Consider the following 23,489-nt stretch of genomic DNA (forward strand, 5'->3'; position numbering starts at 1 on the left):
TTTGTAGTCAAAACAGTCAGATCTGGGTGATTTCCTATGGTTCAACGAATTTGTGACCCTAAAGTAGTTTCTCATTCTGCTTAATGGGCTGCACCCCATAAGAAAACACTGTTTTGTGAGTCATTGTTATTACTGTTATTTTTTAAATTAAAATAGGATTGAAAATGGATTTTTCACTTAACGTGTCATGACATCTGCTCCATCTCACCCTTCTCAAAAGCTTCATGGGATCTACCACACCGGTACCCCAGCTTAGGTAACTGATTCCCCACTGGAGGCATTTACTTTTCTCCCCCGTTTCTTGTTGTTCCAAACCCTGTCACAGTGAACTTCCTTATCATAACTGTTCACTCGCTGGTGCTGGAATTTCTGGAGCATAGACTCTCGGAGGCAGAGCGGTAGGCATCTTGTGATCTTAGTTGTGTCTCAAAGCCTTTGGATAAGAGTTAGGCTGCTGTCTCCCCTTTTGTGTGCCTGGTGGAGGGTAAACGGTACTGACTGAGGGCACTCCCGCAGGCACCCTGTTCTGTCCAGCCCTCATCTGTCCACAACCTTCTTCTGCAGGACTGGAAGCTCGGGATTGCTCCAGACTTCTCCCTCTCTAGGCCAACACTATGGAGAGCCCCTGAAAAAACGGGGCATCTTCCTGTCAACCGGACCTGAGTTTCCCTGCTGCCCAAGCTCCTTCTAGATTCTCCCGAGGTCACTCTCACATGTACAATAAGGAAACAAAAAGGTTGCCAGTGGGATGAAGCAGAAAACGTGGAGTGCTTTATAAACAATTCACAGAAATCAGCCACTATCTTCAGCCACTTCTCGGGTGGAACTGTTCTTTCCCAAGCAACAGAGAGCCTTCTACTCGCATTTACCCTGCAGTGGGCTGGGGGAAGGGCTCAGCCTAAGACCATAAGCTTAGCTCCTCACTCTTGAGTTTACAATTTGCCTACTCCCTATCCTCGTTTTCTTCACGTCTTCAGGACTTGAGAGCTGAGGTGAAGAACCAAACTCTTGAACAATTTCATTCGTTCAACAAATATTTATTGAGTACCTACTATATGCCAGTCAGGGTATAAGCATCATGTGAAAGGGCTTCTCAACGGAGAGACCACGGACGTCCTCGGCGGGACAGTGCTTCACGCGGGCCTGCTCCCTACCTTCAAAACGACAGGGGCTGTACCTTGCAATTGGGACACCCCCAAAATGCCCCCGCACATTTCGAAACGGCCCCTAGGGGGCATTTTCGCCCGCGATGTAGAATCCTCCGCCCACCCTCGACAAACCCAGGAGACGGAGGAAGGGGGAAGCCCGCTAACTGGCAAGTTGAGGATGATGCCGAGGTCCAAGACGGGCAAGATCTGGACCTTGTTTCCGGAGAACCGGGCCAATAACGAGCTTGTCAACCTCCTTGGGGCTCTGAATTCCGACTCCTGGGTCACAACTCCTCCTTCCTATGCAGCCAAGATACAACCCGGGTTTCCGTTCCCAGCCGAGCCTGGGTTTCTGGGGAGGAAGGATTGGCGGGGCCCTTGTACCCCAAGCCCTCGGGAAGCGAAGGGTTAACGCGGGCGGCCCCGCAGAAGCCCCCAGCGCCGCTAGAGGGACCAGCACGGCCCGGCGCCTTCGCGGTCACGTGGGAGCGAGGGCGGGACCAAACGAGAGGCCGACCAATAGACTGCGCTGTCGGTGGGCGTGATAGCCAATAGGAGCAGAGAGAGGAGTCCCGGGACTAGGAAGAAACGGCGGCCGGGAGGGGGCTACAGGGACCATGGGGCTCCTGACCATTCTGAAGAAGATGAAGCAGAAAGAGCGGGAGCTGCGACTGCTCATGCTGTATCCTCCCGGACGCCGGAGCCGCGAGGGTAGCGGGGTGGGGGAAGCCTCGCCGGGCGGGCGGTGCCAGGCGCCCCCTACCGGGCGCGGGGGGCGCGGCCGGCGCGCACCAACTGCCCATTGTGCGTCACGCACGTGGGCCCTACCAATCGCCCCGGCGGGGGGCCGGGAGGAGGCCGTACCACCGGCTCGGGGCGGGGGGGCTCCTTTCCCAAGGCCAAAGGTGAGGGCCTAAAGGCGCAGCGGCCGGGCCAGATGTCCTTATGTAGGGGGGGAGGGGGGCTCGGAGGCTTCTCGGATGCCACCACCCGTTGGTCTGGCTCGAGCGTGAGGCCCCTGTCCCCCCTGGCTCTGACCTTCCTCCCCCACGTCCGAGGGTGCCAGGCCCCGGCCCCGCCCTCAAGGTCGGAATCCCGGGGGTGTGCGGGCCCCGCCCTGCGCTCCTAGCGAGGTGGGTGTAGACCGCGAGGTTTGTTTTTTCCGTGTGGGCAGTATCTCGTCTTTGTGACCGCACGGCCGGTCAGTAACCACCCGCATCACTACCGCGACGTTTGTAGGCCCGAGGGCCCCGCCGACCTTCTGAGTCCGGTTAGCGGGCGCCTGCACTCGCGCCCTCTCCTCCGTTCCAGGCCCCGTTGCGAATCTGAAATCCCAGAGCTGGGTGGGTCTTACCCGGGGCTCCCCAATCCCGGCAGAGAAGACACTGAAGTGCGCAGATAACTTTATAATATTCACATCGTGTTTGTTATAAAGAGCTCAGAGAAAGGCACAGAGAATTCACTCATCCGATTAAATATTTATTGAGTGCCTACCCTGTGCTAGGCACTGTCGTAGGTCCTGGGGTAAAACAGCAAAACAAATCCTTAACGGCAGGGATGGTCTGTAACGCCTTGGGGAGAAAGATGTTGACAAAGCAAATAGGTAAAATGTCTAAGATGCATGGAGACGAATGCAGTTTAAACAAGGTCAGCGAAGGCCACAGTGAGAAAATGACAGTAAAGACAGATGAGGGATGAACCATGTAGCTATCTGGGCAAATTTGTTTAAGCAAAAGGAACAACAAATGGAAGGTCTGGAAGGAGGCGCTCAGCTGGTGTGTCGAGGAGGGCCTGGTGGCTGGAGAGAGTGTGCAAGGAGATTAGGACAGAGGGGACAGAAGAGCCACTTCGTGTAAGGCCTTTTGGTTCTTGGCTTTTCCTTTAAATGAGAAGTGCCGGGGGAGCGTGATCTGAGCTGAAGTGTGAACTTGCTGCACCACAGGCGCTGTAGCATGATGGCTTGGACCAATGGAAGCAGTGAAGCGATGGGTGTTGGGGGACATTTTGACCGGAGGCCCAGCAGGCATTGCTACTGGATTGGACTTGGGTATAAGCAGGGAGTGAACTCAAGTCCGACTTTTCTAGCCTTTTCTGGCCTGAGCAGTTCAGAGAATGAAGAACCACTCGCCGAGATGGGGAAGGGATAGGGAGCAGGTTCAGAAAGATGGGAACTCGGGGTGTGGCACGCCCGTGTAAGTGTCAGATGGGCAGCTGGATAGAGGGACTGAGTCCAGGGGAGGAGCTGGGTGGGATGTGTACATTTGGAAGCCATGAGCATAAAGATGGTATTTGAAGTCGTGATCCTGGGTGAGAGCACTAAGGGATGAATGTGGACAGAGGAGCACTGAGGCATGCCTGGATAATAGGCTGGGGCAGTGGGAACCAGGCAAGGGAATGGAGGTGGGAGATGGGGAGGAGGAGGGGGGCTGGGGACTGCCCAGCCGGAGAACAACGTGAGGTCTTCAGGGACTTTGGCCAGAGCAGTTTCAGGGAAGCAGTGGGAGCAAAAGTCTCACGGGTTCAAGAAAGAGCAGGGGGACAGAAATGGGAGAGGGTGAGTATGGACAGCATTTGGGGGGAGATTTGCTATAAAGGGAAAGAAATCAAGGAGTAAGTAGAGGGGAAGAGGGATCAAGAGCGGGTGTGGGGAGAGACTCCAGCTTGTCAGCTGATGGGAATGGTCCGGTGGAGGAAGGCGGTTTCGGGGGGGGCCGAAGGCTGAAGGCTGGGCCTCCAGACAGCTTTTCGCACCGTCATTCTACTGGTTTGAGTCCCCTGGGCCCCCTCTTGGGTGCCAGCCCTCTTAAGTGTTGGAAGGATGGGATGGGGGGGGTGGGGCTCCACTAGCTGCTGAACTCACCCATTCGTTTGCACACTCAACTTAGCCGCAAAGGGTTTGGAACAGTCTAGAAACAGGTGCAGGTGACTGCCTTCAGATACTTGCTCTTGCCGTTCTCTCTGTATGGAAGGCTCTTCCCTTAGTCCTCTGGAAAGCTGGCTCCTTGCAGTTTGGGCCTCAGGTCTAGAGGGACCCCAGCTAAAGAAGGCTCCTGCGGTGGCCCTCTCTGAAAACTCCTCCACGAGCTGACGGTGCCTCGTTTCTCATTTGTTTGCCCTCTGTCGACTGTCTCCATACTGGAGTAGGAGCTGCCCAGGGTGGGGACTTTGGCTCTGGGGTACCCCCAGCACCAGAAGAGGGCCCGGCACATAGTAAGCATTCATTAAATACTGTGGAGTAGCCTGAGCAGCCTTTGGTTAGGCAGAGGTGAGAAAGTCTTAAATGCTCCAACCATTCCCACTTATCCTGGGCCAATAAATGTGTGTGTCAGGCACGGGCTCAACTAATATGCTACGTGGTGGGAAGCAACTCCTCCCCTAAAAGAAGGGCCTGGGGACTTCTCCTTAATCTGCCGCGCCCCAGTGGCCTGGACAATGCTGGCAAAACAACCATCCTCAAGAAGTTCAATGGGGAAGACATTGACACCATCTCCCCGACACTGGGCTTCAACATCAAGACCTTGGAACACCGAGGGTGAGCGGGGACCCTGCGGAGGGCTGGCCCTGGAGTGGGGCAGGGAGCATGGTTGAGGGGCCTGGCTGAGCCTCGCGCCACCCCTCCCCCTTCCTGCCCAGGTTCAAGCTGAACATCTGGGACGTGGGTGGCCAGAAGTCCCTGCGGTCCTACTGGAGGAACTACTTCGAGAGCACGGATGGCCTCATCTGGGTGGTGGACAGCGCTGACCGCCAACGCATGCAGGACTGCCGGCGGGAGCTCCAGAGCCTGTTGGTGGAGGAGGTGGGCGAGGCACCTGCCAAGCCTGGGAAGCCAGGCTTCCAGCACCATCCAGCCCCCAAGACTCGGTGCCCAGGCGTGGATGCGCGAACCCCTTCCTCAGCGGATTCCCTGAGGGGCCCATGACCCCAGAGGAACACCTAGGGCGGGGTCTCTTTGTTCTCAGAGCACCCTTTAGGAGACAGAGATCACCTGTATGCTTGGTCCCAGGAAGCCCCAAAGTGCTGTGGGCAGGACGTGCTATGAACTGAGACCTGGGTTCATGTCCCTTTGATGTCACTGCCCTGAGTTCAGGTTCTCCACCTGAATGGGGCTTTAAGGAGGATGACTCGAGGCCAGTGTGTGAAGCTTTGAGAGGCAGTGGAGCCTAGCTCAGGAGTTTGACTCTTTGCTGTGTGACCACAGGCAAGACACCTAGCCTCTCTGAACCTTCATGTCCTCATTTCTAAGATGGGCATTTGAATTAGGGGGATCATATAACTCATTATCTGGCCCCAAACACTTTTCTTTAAATAAAATTTTAGGTTTACAGAAAAGTTGCAAGGAGTTTGAAGAGATACCCTGTCTGCTGTTCGCCCTGCTTCCCCTAGTGGTAACATTGCACATAACCACCTGCATTTGTCAAAACAAAGAAACTAACATTTGCAAGTTACTCTTGACTGTAGATTCTACTTAGATTTCACCAGTTTTTCTATTAAGCCCCTTTTTTCTGCCCCAGTACTTGATCCAGGTTACTGCACTGGCATTTAGTTGAAAACCAGGACACTTTTAAGAACGAAAGAGGGACTTGTTCCTAATTATGCAGGGACAACAGACATAAACAGGACCATTCTGGGCATACAGGGGCGCCGTCCCCTGGTCTAGCACCAGCCACCTCCAGAGGGTGTCTGTGCTCAGCCCTGGCCTGGCACCTCGAGGCCTTTTATCACGCCCAGATTCACCTACCCACCTGGAGGGACTCCCAGTCAGAAACACACGTGGAAGGAACTGGAAGCAGAGGCAGAGAGAGAGGCCCAGCAGGGTAGTGAACAGTGGAAGTGCTACATGACCTTGGAAGACAGAAGGGTCACTCCCAGCAGACCCTGTGGCCTTGGGATGATTGCATTCTTTGGGCAGCTAAGGTCATCACAGAGCAATCTAGAACAAAAGGCTCATTATCTTGTCCATCACCCCCTTCCCATTTATGGAGGAAGAAACGGAGGCCTGGAGGAGCCCCCACCTAGGGCTGGGCCCCCACCTAGGGCTCCTTCCTTCCCTGCCCCCTCCCCACACATGGCTGGACTCACAAGGCACGTCCACATTCATTACCCTGTTTGGGCCTCTCCAACCACCCTGAGGCATTACCCTAATTTTCCAGGTTGCTCTCTGACCCCGTCTGCTCTGGGTGATCAGAGGAGGGGGGGGCTGCCCTCTGAGTCCCTACTCCCCACCCTCCCCATTTCTCTCCCCCCAGCGCCTGGCTGGAGCCACCCTCCTCATCTTTGCCAACAAGCAGGACCTGCCTGGAGCACTGTCCTCTAACGCCATCCGTGAGGTGAGTGCGGGCCTTGGCATAGGCCCATGGAGGAAAAGGGGTTTACATTTCTTGGTTAACTTATTTAAAAAGCATGTTAGCTCCTCTTCTGGGGCAGGACGTATGCAGGACACTGGAGATGGAGCGATTAACAAGAGTGAGCTGTTACCCCCCCCCCCAGGCTGGGGGAAGGCAGACATGCAAACCTTACCCTGAAGGGTAACAGCGGCTGGCCCAGTGGTGAATCCTCATTCTGTGCCAGATCTTGGCGTGGACAAACCCCTTCAGTCCTCACCCCCGGCTCGTGCAGGAGGAGCCATTACAATCCTCCTGCAGAGGGCGAAGCAGGTTTAGAGAAGCGAGGTCATGCAGAGCCAGGGTTTCCGTGCCGGCCCTTGGGACCCCAGATTGTATCCTGCCTCCTACTGTAGAACGTGAGCACCAGCATGAGAAAGAGGGGGGTTAGAATCTCGGTTCTGTCTCTTATGAGCTGTGTGACCTTAGGCGGGTTGCTTGACCTCTCTGAGGTGTTCTCCTCCATGAAATGGCCAGCAATCCCTGTGGCTCCTTGGGACTTGGAAGGAATGGATGGGAGGACGTTTGTGTGGCACAGAGCACAAGGCCTGGATCCTAGCAGGTGCTCCTGGATCCACAGCAGGTGCTGTGCTGTTACTGAGGGGTAGTGCTGGTCTGGGGGTGTACACAGGGCCCAGGGGCTCTGAGGGGCTGATGGATCTTCACCAGGGGCCGGGGGGTACTACTGAGAGCCTTTGAGGGAGGCCCGGATTTCTCCTGGGCCAGGAGAGGGGAAGGGGCTGTGGGTGGCAGGGCCTGTGGTCACCGGGGGTCCCTCCCTTCTCTCTCCCTCCCCGCCCCCGCCTCTCCAGGCCCTGGAACTGGACTCCATCCACAGCCACCATTGGTGCATCCGGGGCTGTAGTGCCGTCACCGGTGAGAACCTCCTGCTCGGTGTCGACTGGCTCCTGGATGACATTTCCAGCCGCATATTCACAGCTGACTGAACCCCTCCGGATGCCCCCCACCTCACAATCCGGCCCTCCCCCACCCCCACCCCAGCCCTCCTCAGGCGCCATCCGTGGGGGTATGGGAGTCAGCCAGCCTGACCAATGCCCCGACCCCCACCCTGTAACCTGCCGCTGCTGCTAATGCCGCCCACTGCTGCTCTGTGGCCCCAGGCTGTCACCCTGCCTCCCAACCCACTGCGGGCAGCTGCCACACTGAAGGGACAGGGCTGGGGCCGGGAGGGGGCTGCCTCTGCTGCTACCAAGGCTTGGGCCTCACCCTTAACTCCGCTGTGAGAATAAACCGTTCCTTGCCCCAGTTCCTCGTGGAGTCGTTTGTTGCTTCCACAGCTCTGCAAGACCCCCAGGAGCCCACAGAGTAGCAGGGCACCGAAAGGAACAGGTCGTTCCAGTCAAAGGGTTCACTACTGCTGTGTCAGAGGGACACATGAAGAATTACAGGAGCACAGGCCGGGGGCCGAAACTAATTCCATTTGGAAGAGTCCAGGCAGGCTTCCTGGAGGAAGTGACATTAACGTTGGGCATGAAGGCCAAGTAGAAGTTCTCTATGTAGAGGAAGGGGAAGGGGCAGTTTACTGTAACAGTGAATAAGGAAAAGGGACACAGCCCCCCATCAGGGCTCAGCTGAATGGAATACGGGCTGAATTTCAGCTCCCAACTCCCCACCACAGCCAGGAACCCAGAGGCCGCAGACTGCCTGTACAGCTCTGCCGGCAGGTCTGGGTCAAGCACGTGACCGAGAAATGAAGCTCAAAGACTCTTGGAAGTGGGGAGGGGAGAGGACTCAGGTGTAAGAGGACAAGGTCAAGCAGAGCTTGCTAAGCAAACAGAGCAGGGAAGGGTCTTCTGAAGACTAAGGCGCTCTCCGGAGCAGGGCTGCCCCACAGATGTCGGGACAGGTGGCTGTTTTCACAGGGCCCCCTGCCCTGGTCCTACCGGTGGCCGCTAACTCCACTGGGTTCTGTTCGAAGCTCTTCCTGGTGTCATCACATTGAAGAACAGCCCTCAGCAGTATAGACTCTCCGGATCCCGTCTATAGGGCAACTGAGCCTCCAGGAGGGAGATAATGTGACTTGCTCAAAGCCACCCAGCGAGGAGGTGGGGCAGCTGGGATGTGGACCCAGCACATTTAACGACTACACCATACTCTTCCAGGTTTTTGTTTCAGCTCAAAGCTTAGTAAGCAGCATTCTTGGTTTAAAGCATGAATTCTGCATGGTTGGAGACAAGGAAATAACAAGGTTATACTCATTACCAAGGCCTGTGGAGGGGGGTGGGTGTCTGAGCCGTGGCAGCAAGTCTGCATCCTGTGGTCAGGCCCTCAAGGGTGGGGATGTGGGGAGCTAGGCTGGCAGCTGTGCCTTTGCAGCTTTCCTCTCTTTTGTTTGCTTTTTCTGGTGATGGAAATGGTGGAGTTGGAGTCTGAAGGCGGAGGGGGGGGGGGTAGTGGGATTGTGGGGGACTGATCTAAATAGGAATGGGCTTGGAGGAGACAGAGCAAAGAAAGAGAAAAAGATGAGAATTGGGGAATTGGGAAATGCAATGCAGGGCCAGGAAGGGGAGAGAATAATGGGCAAGAAAGAGATTTGGGGCCAGTCCTGCTGGGAGAGCTTGAGAGAACAGAAGTGATGCTAAAAGAGGTTTCTAGAGGTGTGTGTTGTTCAAGGGGACACCACCCCATCTAAGCCTCCTCCCAAACAGCTCCTGGATAATCTACCCCATGTCCGAGTTTCCACGAGTCTCATTTGGGAGTTGGCTTTGTCTCTTTCTGGAAACTAGCCATACAGTGTCCCCTGTAAGAGTGGCCGTGAGCCTTAAATGCTTCACCCACACACTACCACTTTGAACCTTCACAACCTGGCTGTCCTGGTATTGGTCAGGGTCCCCAGCGACCTGCCCCAGACATGGATCACAACTGCCTTCCCCAGAAAGGATGGTTCTTGGAGGGATACTAAGAACTCACAGCATCCTGACGGCAGACTCTAGATGCCCAACATCAGGTTCAGAAAGCAGAGGGCCCAGAGGCTCAATCTGCACATGAGGAACACAGTGGTCCCTTGGCCCTGGTGTTGAGCCCTCTATCCCTCACTCAAGAAACTCAAGATTCAGGGTGCCTGGGTGGCTCAGTGGGTTAAAGCCTCTGCCTTCGGCTCAGGTCATGATCTCAGGGTCCTGGGATGGAGCCCCGCAGCATCATCATTGGGCTCTCTGCTCAGCAAGGAGCCTGCTTCCTCCTCTCTTTCTGCCTGCTTCTCTGCCTACTTGTAGTCTCTGTCTGTCAAATAAATAAATAAAATCTTAAAAAAAAAAAAAAAAAAGAAAAGAAACTCAAGATTCAGACTTCAGAAGAGACCTGCCCCACACAGGACCTGGGGCAAGGAGCTGGCACCTTTGGATTCTGGGGTAGGAAGATGAAGGGCTACACCTAGACAGAACCACCTCCAAACGAAGATACGGTTCTAATGGAGAGGTGGCAGTGAACGCTGGACAGACCAAGAAGGGGGAAAAAAAAAGTCATCCTCTGAAGTAGATTCTATTATAATATCTCCTAACATAAACACTATAAACATTCTAGAGATGAGAAACTTGGGCTCCAGTAGTTAAGGGAAACTCGCGCAGCCGGTAAGAAGTGTGACTTCGGAAACTGTGAAACCATTCTGCTGCTCTGGAGGTCAATTTTGCCCCCTCTACCCTTGCAGAAAACATGAACTAGCGAATCCTACGGAAGGAGACAGGGAAATGATTGGCTACACCTGGCACGCACTGGACACGATAAAACTTCGGTGGGTAGCCAAAAGAAGGGAACCGGGAAGCAGAGGTGAAGTCTTTGGATACGTAGGCTTGGGCTGACTTAAACGTTGTTCGGAGCGGGTGATCCAACCTCCCCAAGTCCTTAACTCTCAAATCACCTAGTTTACGCTTTACCAGCCACCGAGAAATTTTTAGACGCTCCCTGGACGCACAGGGCGGCCGAGAACTGCGCCGTCTCTTGCGACCTGCTCCCTGGGACCGAGGAAGGCGGGCGCAGGCCCCGGAGCGGCGGCGGCTGGCGTAGACTGACCCGGAGGGGCGGGGACGGCGTGGAGGAGGCAGAGGCCGGCGGTCAGCTCCACTCTCGCTCGGCTGCCATGTCCCGCCAGGCGAAGGACGACTTCCTGCGGCACTACACAGTCTCCGACCCCCGGACCCACCCCAAGGGCTACACCGAGTATAAAGTGACCGCGCAGGTGAGGTGGGGCCCGGAGGGGACCTTTACCCTTTTAACAAGGGGGGGGCAGTGTTTTACTTTAAGGCAAGTCACTGGGGGACGCTCCCTTTCTAGATGGCAGAAATGCATTTCCCCTTTAAGAGGAGGCTGCGGTAGGAGCCTGCGTTTACTTCTTTAACGGGTTGGGGGGGTGCGGCTCTGGGAGGGCGCTGTCCTTTTAAAAGGGCGTGGACAGCAGCTCTTGGAGTGGGAGGGGTGGGTTCCCACGCCCGACGTGTGGTGTCTGCTCATCAGAGTGTGAATTTCTTTAAATTAACGCCAAAACTCTGGCTCCGCCCAAATCTTAGTTATTTCTCCAGTCTCTTGGAGTAAGTTGTGTTAACTGGTATGTTTGATATTTACATAAAAACCCCTTTGAAAAGAGTTTAATTAAAAAACAAAACAAAACAAAACAACCTATCTATGCCTAAAAATTCGTACAGCTCCGGAGAAATTTTAAAGTCTCTATCTTCACGGTCACAGCAGGAAGTCAATAAAGACTAAACTTGATTACGAAGCAGTTACAACGTTATAAGCAGATTTTATAGATACAGGGAGGAAACTATGAGGAATTTTAAAAAAGGAACGGTATAAAATTTATCTGCAGAATGATACCCGAGAACTGGTTGGGGGGAAGACTTTTCACTGTAAATTGTTTCGTACCTTTTGCAGTTTAAACTAGGCAACTATTAAACTGATGCATTAGTAACTATTAAAGGGAAGTGAAAACACAAAAACCCTCCTTCCAAAGCGATTTAAGTGCAGAATCTTAGATGTTTAAAACAGCTTTCCCCATATTTTTTATGTCTCCCTTGCCTCTGCAAAAACACACACACACACAGTCCCTAGGAAGATCGGACTGGGGGTGGGAAGGGTGCGGCAAGGGACTTAAAACCTTTTCTGTTGGTTTTTAAGCAAGTAACATGCATTACATCGGTATGTTTTTATGACTTTGAAAGAGAAGTAGTTTTCCCTCTTTTACTATCCCTGTTCGTCTGCCATTTTGGTGAGACCCGATGCTGCTAATTCCTTGTTTATCCTTGCACAGCAACCCTGCATTTAAAAGCAGATATGAGTATCCAGTTTATCATTTACGCACAGCTCTGCAAGTCACATGCCGGTATTCCTCAGTTTTTTGTTGTTTCCCCTTGTAAATTTTTTAAAACGGAGACATAAGCTGTATACATAATGTGCATAAATCTTAAGTGTACAGCTCCCGTAATTTTCTCATACCTATAGATCCGAGTAGGCAGTGCTCACATCAGGATACAAACATTTCCCTCACCCCAGAGACTTCTCTTTGTATCTTTCCATCTATAGTTCTTCTCCCACAGAGGTAACCACTGTCCTGGCTTCTTTCACTATAAGAGTAGTTTTGTTGGTTCTTGAACCTCATCGGAATAAAATCATTACACAACGAGTACTTGTATTTGGCATTTTTCACTCTCTATATAATGTTTTTGGAATTCATCCATGTTGTTGCATGTGTAATTTTTTTTGCCATGTGATAGTAGTCCTTTCTAGAAATATACCACCATGTCTTTATTCATTCTCCTTTTGATGGACATTTGAGTTGTGTCTAAAAAATTTTTTGTTGTTATGAGTAGAGTTGTGGGAATATTCATGTACAAGTCTTTTTAGGGACCTGTGCACCCATTTTTCCTTGGTGTGTACCTAGGAGTGGAATTGCTCAGTCATTTGATAGCTACGTATGTAGTTGTCCTAGAAATTACCAGTTTCCCATGTGCCCTTTGCTGTTCATCCTAGCTGAAACTGACAAAATACTTAAAAGAGTGTTTAAGTAGCTCTGTGGGTGGAAGTTGGCCAGGTTAGTGGCTGATACTCAGAGCCTGATAAGAACTTGTTTCTTGTTGTCTTAGTTTTTGTTTTTTGGCCTTTACCCCTATGCTAAATGTACCCAAAGGGACAGAAGAACTTTCCAACAAAAATGGATCAGTCTTTTGATATCTTTTAATTCCCTGAAGAATTAAAAGCAGCTGTCCCTGTTTTACACCTTGAGTCTTTACAGAACCACAGGTGAGGCTCCGGAAAATTCAAAGCCAATTTTTTTTTTTTTTACTGATCCCTAAACCTCCCCTGTTATCTCCAAAGGCTCCTCCTTGTGCCTCTGAGATGTTAAGTGTGCTACGATCTTCTCCAGGAGCTTTTATCTAGGTCATCTCTTTAAAGTACCAGCTTCTGGGGTGCCTGGCTGGCTCTGTTGTTGGAGTGTGTGACTCTTTTTTTAAAAGATCTTATTTATTTATTTGACAGAGAGAAGGCACAAACGGGGAGTGGGAAGCAGAGGAAGGAGAAGCAGGCTTCCTACAGAGGAGGGAGAACCTGGTGGGGCTCAATCCCAGGACCCCAGGATCATGACCTGAGCCAAGGCAGTCGCTAAACCAACGGAGCCACCCAGGCACCCTAGAGCATGCAACTCTTGATTTCAGGGTTGTGAGTTCAGGCCCCACGTTGGATGTACAGATTGCTTTAAAAACATAAAAAAACGAAGGAAAGGAAGGGAGTGGAGGAGAAGGAAGGGAAGGAAGGAAGGAATTTACCAGTTTTCCAAAGTGGTACAGTACTTCAAAGTACCGTTTTATACTCCCATTTCTCACGAGTACTTCAGCATCTTCAGTTTTCTGCATTTTAGGTGGGTGGGTATGTGATACCTCATTGGGGTATAATTTGCATTTCTCTGATGACTAATGATATCGAGCATATTCTCATCGTTTTTTCTTTTAAGATTTTATTTATTTATTTATTTGAGAGAGCGTGAAAGTGAGGGAGATCACAGAGGGGGAGAGGGAGAAGCAGGCTTCCTGCTGAGCAGGGAGCTCAAATCAGGGCTCAGTCCCAGGACCCTGGGATCATGACCTGAGCCAAAGGCAGATGCTTAACTGACTGAGCCACCCAGGCGCCCCCATATTTTCGTTATCTTACTGCCCATTCAAACACCTTCTTTTGTGGGAGGTTCCTGCTCAAATATTTTGCCCAGTTTTTTTTTTTTTTTTAAAGATTTTACTTATTTATTTGACAGACAGAGATCACAAGTAGGCAGAGAGGCAGGCAGAGAGAGAGAGGAGGAAGCAGGCTCCATGAACCCTGGGATCATGACCTGAGCCGAAGGCAGAGGCTTTAACCCACTGAGCCACCCAGGCACCCCATATTTTGCCCAGTTTTGAAAGTCGAGTTGTCTTTAGTACTGATCTCTGGTTCTTTCTATATTCTAGATCTGACTCCTTTGTCAGGCATATATATTCCTGAGCAGTTTTTAAATCGAGTTTCTTTTACCCAGGATATTTCAGGCTAACTCTGGCATGAAAAGCAAAGGCCAGGGTTTTGATCCTAGCAGTCCCTCATACGTGGTATGTGATTTTTTTCCCTAATTTTTATTTTCAACTGAGGTATAGTTGACATAGAATATTACAATATTATGTTAGTTTCAGGTGCACAACATAGTGATTCGACATTTATCGTCATTAGGAATTGCTCACCATGGTAAGTGTGGTTCACCATCGGTTGCCACACAAAGTTATTGCAGTATTATAGACTGTGTTCCCTGTGTTGTACTTTTCATCCCGATGACTTACTTATTGTCGAACTGGAAGTCTGTACCTCTTATCTGCTTCATCTATGTCACTGATTCCCTCCATCCGCATCCCCTCTGGCAACCACCAGTTCCTTCTCTGTATTTATGAGTCTGTTCCTGGTTTTGTTTATTTTGTTTTGTTTTTTAGATTCCACGTATCAGTGAAATCCCGTAGTGTTTGTCTTTCTGGGTCTGACGTATTTCACGTAGTGTAGTATCTTCTCAGTCCATCCATGTTGGCACAAATGACAAGATTTTATTCTTTTTTATGGCTAAGTAATACTCCATTGTCTGTATCTACAACATTTTCTTTATCCATTCACCTATGGGTGGACACTTAGAGCGCTTCCATATCTTGGCTATTATAAATAATGCTGCAGTAAACATAAAGGTGCATATATCTTTTCCAATTAGTGATTTCGTATTCTTTGGGTAAATACCCAGAAGTGGAATTACCGGATCCAGTGGTATTTCTATTTTTAATTTTTTGGGAAACTCCATACTGTTTTCCACAATGGCGCACTGACTTACATCCCCACAGACAGTGCTTCAAAGTTTTTTTCTCTACATTTTCACCAACAGTTGTTATTTCTTACCTTTTTGTTCTGACTGGCATGAGGTGGTATCTCATTGTGACTTTGATTCGCATTTCCTTGGTGGTGAGTGATATGGATACCTTTTCACCTGTTTGTTGCTTATCTGTCTATCTTCTTTGGAGAAACATCTCTTCAGGTCCTCTGCCTCCCCCCTTTTTTTTTTTTTTTAAAGATTTATTTATTTGACAGACAGAGATCACAAGTAGGCAGAGAGGCAGGCAGAGAGAGAGGAGGAAGCAAGCTCCCCGCTGAGCAGAGAACCCAACGTGGGGCTCGATCCCAGGACCCCGGGATCATGACCTGAGTCGAAGGCAGCGGCTTAACCCACTGAGCCATGCAGGCGCCCCTCTGCCCCCCCCTTTTGGGGATTGATGTAGTTACCTTCACTCGTGTCCTCCCTCTCTTGCTACCTCCCTTCCTCCCTCCTTCCCTCTCTCCCTTCTCTACTTCCTTCCTTCCTTCCTTGACCCAGTGGGAGATACAGAAAGAGTGGGCGAGAGAGAGAGAATCTTTAAGTAGGCTCCACACCCAGCACGGAGCCCTACATGGGACTCGATCTTACGACTCTGAGATCATGACCTAAACCACCAGGCTCCTCTCTCTGCCCATTTTTAAATTGGATTGTTTTGGGTTTTTGGTATCGAGTAGGAGTTCTTTATATATTTTGGATATCAGCTCATTATCAGATAGGTCATTTGCAAAATGTGCTGTGTAATCTTGCACTGGTAAATGGGCATGTTAATCCTATCTGCTGCCTCGGGATCTAGGATAGTTAAAGGGGATTCTGGAAAACTATCAAATAGTCCACACGGTAGTGTTATTTTCTTTCTTTTTTTTTTTTTTTTTTGAAGATTTTATTTTTTATTTGAGAGACAGAGATCACAGGCAGGCAGAGAGAGAGAGAGGGAACCAAGCTCCCCACTGAGCAGAGAGCCTGATGCAGGGCTAGATCCCAGGACCCTGGGATCATGACCTGAGCAAAAGGCAGAGGCTTTAACCCACTGAGCCACCCAGGCGCCCGGAGTGTTATTTTCTAATTATTATGAATATACCATAGTGAGTACAGAGTCTTCTCTCCAGCTCAGACCCCATTCTTCTCTTCCGGGGGCCACAACCCAGTGATGCTGTCTTCTGCATTCAGGAGTGTTTGCCCACAGAGACTTCCTCACTTAAGGAAGGAGTGGCTCCTGGGACAGAAGCTCACTTTTTAGAGAACTGGAGGGTCTCTAGTTTCAGAAGGAGATGCAGGGACTTGGGCCTTCAAAGGAAGGGCGACAGTGCTCGCTTTGGCAGCACACACAGAAGACGGGGACGGTGCAGAGGTCAGCGTGGCCCCTTGTGCCAGGATGACATGCAGATTCGTGAAGGAACGGAGATGAAAGTTGGGCTGAGGACCAAGGGGTCTGGATGGGATCCTTCCATCTGGCAGATGAAGAAACTAGCACGTGATAGAAAAACTGCTTCAGGTGACACAAAGCCTTGAAGCCAGGACCCCTTGATACCAGTGGCCAACAGCCAAAGGCCACAATGAGGGCTGGGAGGTACCTGGGGCGTCGCTGGATTTTACCGGGAGATGGGGTGTCAGATGTCAGCCTCTGGTCTCATCTGGTTCTTGCCTTTCTTCCTCAGTTCATCTCAAAGAAGGATCCAGAGGATGTCAAAGAGGTGAGGCTCCTGGGAGGAAGGGGAACCATTCCCCAGGTCCAGATGCAGGAGCAGCAAAGGAACAGCTGGTAACTTCTCAGCCCTGGGAGGAACTGGCCCTCTGCCCCAAGCCACACACGCACGCACACAGGCACACAGGCACGCACTCACACATGCACACAGGCACGCATGTGCTGTTCCAGGCTGGGAATGGGGAAAGCCTCTTTCGTCCGCCACCATTGCCAGCCTAGGTCAAGTCTTGCATCGTTGGCAGGTGGTGGTCTGGAAGCGGTACAGCGACTTCCGCAAGCTGCACGGGGACCTGGCCTACACCCACCGCAACCTCTTCCGCCGCCTGGAGGAGTTCCCGGCCTTCCCCCGTGCCCAGGTGTTTGGTGAGTGTTGATCTACGCATTCAGGCCAGAGATGGAGGAAGAGGTGGGCAGAGGGGACCCCTGCTGGTGGAGGGAGCCTGATAGGGGCCCAAAACCCCCAGCAGAAGCACTTCTTGGGGGGGCCCTTAGAGACAGCCTCATTTCACACCTGGGGAAACTGAGGCAGGCTCAGAGCAGCCTAGCCTTCAGTGTGTGTGGAGCCCTTCATCAGTCCATCTTCCTTAGCCCCATTTCCAGGACAAGGCAGCTGAGGCTCAGGGTCCTAAAGGGGCTTGGCCTGTCAGTGGCAGAACCAGAATTCCTCCCCAGGAGCTGGTGTCACCTCTAGATCCACGCTGTCCAAAGCAGCAGCTGTGAGCCAGATGTGGGGAGTCTGAGCCGAGGCTTGCCGTATGGGTCGAATGCCCACTGAAATAGACTGTAAACTGTGGCAGTAATTTATATATCGATCACACGTGCAAATGAGACTATTTCGGATATACCGGGTTAAGTGGAATGTATTACTAAAGTTGAGTTAACCTGTTTCTTTTTAATGTGGCTAAGAGAAAATTAGTAATTGCACATGCCACTCATGACGTATTTCTGGTGGACAGGAGTGAGCTGCTGTTTGGATCTCTAGACTCGCGGGAGATACTCTTTCACAGGAAGGTGAAGGGTTGCTGCCGGAGGGTGGGTGCCAGGCTGTGGGCACCGTAGCCGGCTGCTAGGTCCGAGATAGCTAATTCCGCAGCAGACCTAGAACAGAGCAGGGAGACTGGGAAAAAGCAGCTCCTTGCTGTGTGACCTTAGGCAAGCCACTTCTCCTCCCGGAGTCTTAACCTTCCTCTCTGTTGCATCAGAGCCATCTGAAGTTATTTTGTTTCTTGTGGGTTGCCCGCCTCCCCCTGTCTGGGATGTGATCCTGTGACAGCGGACTCCGTGCCCTCCTCCCGTTCACCTGCTGAACCTTGCACCGTAGTAGGTGCTTGATAAAAATCTGGTACACAGAGGACGAGGGAGCTTGGTCCCTGCCCCCTTGGGGGAGCCCGGGAAGGTTGCTCCCCCAGGAGCAAGGAGAAAGGGCAGGAGAGCCATTGGCTGCTGGGATCCTCCGTGGCAGAAGAAGGAAAGCGACCCCTGTGGACCACTGCTTCTCTCCCCATTTCTCGTCCTGGGCGCTGCAGGCCGGTTCGAGGCCTCGGTGATTGAAGAGCGGCGGAAGGGGGCCGAGGACTTGCTTCGCTTCACTGTGCACATCCCTGCGCTCAACAACAGCCCGCAGCTCCAGGCCTTCTTCCGTGTATGTGTCGCTGCCTGACCCTCCTCCCCAGCGCCTGGGAGAGCTCCCTGCCCCCTGGGCTGCACCCTGAGGCCACCCCCCCCATCCCCGCTGCCCGTCCCTGTCTTTCTCTCGTGCAGGGTGGGGAGGTGACCCGGCCCTCCGACGTGTCCAGAGACCTCCACATCCTGCCGCCCCCTCTGGTCCCCACGCCGCCCCCTGAGGAGCCCTGGTTGGCCCAGCCGCTCCCTGCAGAGAGGAGAGGCCTGGAGGAACCGGAGGCGCCAGGTGCATCTGAGTCGGGGTGGGGGCCAGGGCTGGAGCGTGTTGGAGAGGACACGCTCCCTCCTTGGGGGGCTTAGAAAAAATTCTGGGGTCTGTCCCAGCTTCTCTGCTGCTAACGTGCTGAGAAGCTCTAGCCGGGCCATTTTCCTTCTCTTGGCTCTAGTTTCTTCATCTGTAAAAGCGGTACAACCCATATGAAGAGTGGGCTTGTCGATGCCCTTGGGCGCCACAAGGCGTTAGTGAGAGGGTAATTGTATTTGAAAGCTGGGAATGTCAAGGACGGGCGTGAATGTCCCCAATGATTGGTTCCACAGCGGATCCCCCACCGTCCAGCCCTGCCCAGGAGGCCCTGGATCTCCTCTTTAACTGCGGGAGCACTGAGGCGTCCAGTTCCCCTGCCCGAGGCCCCCTCACAGAGGCCGAGCTCGCCCTCTTCGACCCCTTCTCCAGGGAAGGTAACAAGCTGGGACAAGCCGAGGGGGGCTGCGGTAGGGGCAAGGAGAGGGGGGCAGAGCCGCTGACCAACATGCGTAGCACCTGTAAATCCTAGGAACACGCCCCCCCCCGCGGGCAGTGGGCAGCCTCAGTGAGCAGTGGAAGCAGGCACCCTGCTGCCAGGGCCCATGAGTTAGATGCCCCTGGACAGTGAGCAACCACAGGGGAAAGGGAGGTCTGCTCAGGGAGAGCTGGGTCTTCTAAGAAAGCTTTGGAACAGTCAGGGGTCACACTGTCTTGGTAGTATTTGAGTTCCTTCCGTTGGAAGCCCAAGATCGGGGTGTCCTGGCCGGCTGGGGGGTCACACCGCAGATCCGGAAGGCAGGACAGGCTTCTGGTCAGGGGGGTGAGGCTCGGACTCAGAGAACAGCACAGGATGCCCTCTTGCAGGAGGCGTAGGCATGGCGGGGGCACCCCAGACCTGCCACGGAAGGAGAAGCCTCCCTACTTCCCGTGGAGGTCTGGGTCCTGGAGCTGAGAGTCCCCGGCTCCGAGACCCTGGACCTTTTCATTCTCAAAGTCTCCGACTCTGTGCGGTTCCTCCAGCTGGGGTGTGGAAGCGGCTCTTCTGCTTCGGGATCATTGTGAAAGGGTTTCAGTTTGGAATCCTGCCGTATTCTGAAGCCTGCTTTGTTGGTTTTTCTTCTTTGGCCTTTGGTGACCTCCTGGGCAGACCGTCAGCTTTGTGATCGGTTTCGGGCATCTGGGTTCGCTCCCCGCCCCAGGTCCGATCCACATGGGGACCTCAGTCTTCCGCCCGGTTATTCAGCTCCATACCGCCGCCCCACTCACCTGGGAGGGGTGTCCTTTTACTCCTCTCGTTCTGCTTCCTCCTGTTCCAGGGGCTCCTTCAGCCCCTCCATAGCTGGGATAGGAGAGAAGGGATTAGGGGGAAAGGAGGGAGCGGTGTCACCGGGGCCTGCCTCCCTGCCCCAGCTGAACCCCCACGGGTGCGCGGTGGCCAGATGCTGTGACTGGAACTGTCAAGACTCCTGTCAGTAGCTCCCATCAGACATTCCCTTGCCCCATAAGAAAACTCCCGAAGTCTGGAATGCCAGGGTGGCTCAGCTGATGAAGCATCAGGGTCCTGGAATCGAGTCTCGATAGGGCTCCTTTCTCAGTGGGGAACCTACTTCTCCCTCTTCCTCTGCCTACCGCTCCCCCTGCTTTTGCTCGCTCTCTCTCTCGCTCTCTCTCTCTCTCACAAATCAATAAAATCTTGGGGCGCCTGGGTGGCTCAGTGGGTTAAGCCGCTGCCTTTGGCTCTGGTCGTGATCCCAGGGTCCTGGGATCGAGTCCCGTGTCGGGCTCTCTGCTCAGCAGGGAGCCTGCTTCCTCCTCTCTCTCTCTCTGCCTGCCTCTCTGCTTACTTGTGATCTCTCTCTGTCAAATTTTTTTTAAAGATTTTGTTTATTTATTTGTCAGAGATCACAAGTAGGCAGAAAGGCAGGCAGAGGGAGGGGAGGGGAAGCAGGCTCCCTGCTGAGCAGAGAGCCCGACGCGGGGCTCGAACCCAGGACCCTGGGATCACGACCCAAGCCAAAAGCAGAGGCTTTAACCCACTGAGCCACCCAGGCGCCCCAATAAAATCTTTAAAAAGAAGAGAAAACTTGGGGCGCCTGGGTGGCTCAGTGGGTTAAAGCCTCTGCCTTCGGTTCAGGTCGTGATCTCAGGGTTCTGGGATCAAGCCCCGCATCGGGCTCTCTGCTCGGCAGGGAGCCTGCTCCCCGTCCTGCACCCCCCTCCCCGCCGCCTGCTGCTTGTGATCTCTCTCTCTCTGTCAAATAAATAAATAAAATCCTAAAGAAAAAAAAAAAGGAAAGAAAATTTTAACTCCCCAACTCCTGCCCTGCGAAAGCCTGGAAGTACCGTTCCCTCAGATGGTGCGTTGCCTCCTTGTCCCGCTGTTGTGGGCACCTCTAGCCAGTCCCTCACCATCAGAATCGTCCAAGCAAGGAGCTGGCACTTGTCTCTCTCTTCAACACGTGCATCATCAGACTCTTGAACTCACGTTAGGGCGTCCCCGGAACTTCTCTGCCTTCTGCTCCAGGAGCAGCAGAGGGAGGGCTGTATGTGCAGCTGGGAAGTGAGAGGTCATCTTCACTTCCTTCAGGAGGCCCTCCAGTCTCCTCCTGGGGTCACTGGGTTGGAGCTAAAAGAAATGCCCGCCCCTCCCCCTCCAGGCCAGTGGTGTGCCCTGGTGCTTCTGTTTCTGGCACCTTCCCTCCAAAGGCCTTTTCACCAAAGATGGGCCAAATCACTAGCCTTACCTTTTGTTTTTTTTAAAAGAAACTTTTTTTTTTTTTTTTTTTTTTTTTAAGATTTTATTTATCTAGGGCGCCTGGGTGGCTCAGTGGGTTAAGCCGCTGCCTTCGGCTCAGGTCATGATCTCAGGGTCCTGGGATGGAGTCCCGCATCGGGCTCCCTGCTGAGCAGAGAGCCTGCTTCCTCCTCTCTCTCTCTCTGCCTACTTGTGATCTCTCTCTGTCAAATAAATAAATAAAATCTTTAAAAAAAAAAAGATTTTATTTATCTAACAGACAGAGGTCACAAGTAGGCAGAGAGGCAAGCAGAGAGAAAGGAGGAAGCAGGCTCCATGCTGAGCAGAGCGCCCGATGCGGGGCTCAATCCCAGGACCCTGAACCGAAGGCAGAGGTTTTAACCCACTGAGCCACCCAGGCACCCCTAGCCTTCTCTTGTATGTATAAGCTGCAGAGGGGATGTTTGGCCTCCTTTTTGCCAGTCCTGGGGTCTCTAAGGAGCCCTCTCTGGAATTGGAGGATACCCACCACCCACTGTCTTCCTCTTTGGGTCCTCAGCTGAAGTTGTAAGATGTGAGATTCTCTGCATCTGTTACTCTGACATTCCAGGGTTTGGAGCATTTCTGCCCTAGTCTGGCGTCCTTCAGTTAAACTTTGTGGTGGGAATTCTTAGATTTGTAGATTCAACCGTAGTCAGGAGAGAAGTAGGTCCAGTGACCCAGACCCCGCAAACTTATGTTAATACAGACCTAAAGAAGGAATTAGGAAGGTAATATTGTCTTTACAAAAGCATAGGAACTCCACCAATTAAATCGATCGTGGCAAGTCTGTTATATATGAATGGCTTTTGACTTCCTTGGGCAATGCTTCCCTCCATCTGCGGCAGGTTGGTACCCTGATGGGCAAGAGAGGTCTGGGGAGGGGCTTCAGGCCCTGGGAAATGGAGGGCAGCCTGGCCTGAGCCCTCCATATCTGATTGTAGAAGGTGCAGGCCCCAGTCCAACCCACATGGGTGAGCTGGCAGCGATGGAGGCAGAGACTGAAAGGCTGGACCAGGAACCCTGGGAACCTGGAGGGCAGGAGGAGGACGAGGAAGGCCGGCCTGCCCCTGCCTACCTGAGCCAAGCCACAGAGCTCATCACCCAGGCTCTGCGGGATGAGAAGGCAGGTGCCTACGCTGCAGCTCTGCAGGGCTACCGGGACGGCGTGCACATCCTGCTGCAGGGTGTTCCTGGTGAGTACGACTGGGAGGTGGAAGGTCAGGCCTGGAGTCTCGGGTGTGAAGGGAACGGAAAGTGAGAGACAAACCAGTCAAGGATCAGAATTGTCACCACTGACCAACTGCGTAACCTCCGACAGTTTCTTTACCTCTTGTGGCCTCAGTTTTCTTATTTGTAAAATGGGGCAAATAGATGGGGTTTCCAGGGAGGTGGGGAAAGACACATGTTGATGCTCTGTGAGCTGTTAAGGGGCTTGGCCAAGGGTTTTGAACCCAGGGATCTCAGCCAAGCCATTCTCTCTCCACAGGTGACCCATCACCTGCCCGCCGGGAGGGTGTGAAGAAGAAGGCAGCTGAGTACTTGAAGAGAGCAGAAGAAATCTTGCACATGCACCTGTCCCAGCTCCCCTCCTGAGGAGGAGTGAACCCCAGCCCAGGACTCTAGCTCCAGCACTGCCAGCCACCACTCCCTTTCACACTCCCTGGGGCCTGGCCCAGGGTCCTGGTCTTGTAACTTTAGGGGTCATTTCTGTATGTAACTGGACCAACAGTGAGACAAATACGAATTCAGAGCTCCTTGACCGAACTGCCACTTTGGAATCAGGACAAAACACTTCTGATCCCGCCTCTGTATCTTGTGGGGGCCGCACCCCTGGTCCTGAGCTAACCATCTAGAACAGGGGTCTGCTGACCATGGCCTGCAGCTGCATCCTGCCCAAGGCCTTTTTTTTTTTTTTGGTAAGGCTCATGAGCTGGAATGGTTTTTACATTTTTTAATAGTTGAAAAAAAGATCAAAAGCATAGTATTCTGTGACAGATGGAAATTAATGAAATTTAAGTATTGAAAATAAAACTCTGTTGGAACACAGATTCGTTCACTTGATACTGTCTGTGGCTGCTTTCCCGCTGCACCAGCAGAGGTGAATAGTTGCCGAGTTGCCCAGTTGCGACCTGCCAATCCCAAAGCATTTACTATCTGGGCCTTTGCAGGAAAAGTCTG

General features: G+C 52.6%; 2 protein-coding genes and 1 long non-coding RNA gene across 4 annotated transcripts; 2 read left to right on the forward strand and 1 right to left on the reverse strand.

The window, feature by feature from the left end:
• The first annotated feature begins 1,699 nt into the window (after window positions 1-1,699).
• Window positions 1,700-7,795, forward strand: ARL2 (ADP ribosylation factor like GTPase 2). The gene is made up of 5 exons (XM_032357766.1): window positions 1,700-1,830; window positions 4,570-4,680; window positions 4,782-4,944; window positions 6,395-6,475; window positions 7,342-7,795. Exons 1-5 carry the CDS (start codon window positions 1,766-1,768, stop codon window positions 7,474-7,476), a joined length of 555 nt encoding a protein of 184 aa, XP_032213657.1. The 5' UTR covers window positions 1,700-1,765; the 3' UTR covers window positions 7,477-7,795.
• Window positions 4,133-14,931, reverse strand: LOC116598639. The gene is made up of 3 exons (XR_004289124.1): window positions 14,917-14,931; window positions 13,703-13,705; window positions 4,133-4,223 (listed from the first exon to the last, which is right to left on the reverse strand). It is a non-coding gene; the product is annotated as an uncharacterized LOC116598639 (long non-coding RNA).
• On the forward strand, window positions 10,495-23,238 carry SNX15 (sorting nexin 15). 2 transcript variants are annotated; one of them, XM_032357765.1, is made up of 9 exons: window positions 10,636-10,724; window positions 14,043-14,112; window positions 16,562-16,597; window positions 16,851-16,971; window positions 18,135-18,250; window positions 18,370-18,517; window positions 18,829-18,969; window positions 22,253-22,504; window positions 22,798-23,238. In XM_032357765.1, the coding sequence occupies exons 2-9, from the start codon at window positions 14,065-14,067 to the stop codon at window positions 22,902-22,904; spliced, it is 969 nt and encodes a 322-aa protein (XP_032213656.1). In that variant the 5' UTR covers window positions 10,636-10,724; window positions 14,043-14,064; the 3' UTR covers window positions 22,905-23,238. The 2 variants fall into 2 exon arrangements, with proteins under 2 accessions (XP_032213655.1, XP_032213656.1); XM_032357764.1 differs by lacking the exon at window positions 14,043-14,112 and having other exon boundaries at window positions 10,495-10,724.
• Window positions 23,239-23,489: the final 251 nt, after the last annotated feature.

This window comes from Mustela erminea, chromosome 9 (assembly GCF_009829155.1).
Source record: "Mustela erminea isolate mMusErm1 chromosome 9, mMusErm1.Pri, whole genome shotgun sequence".
Taxonomy (NCBI): domain Eukaryota; kingdom Metazoa; phylum Chordata; class Mammalia; order Carnivora; family Mustelidae; genus Mustela; species Mustela erminea.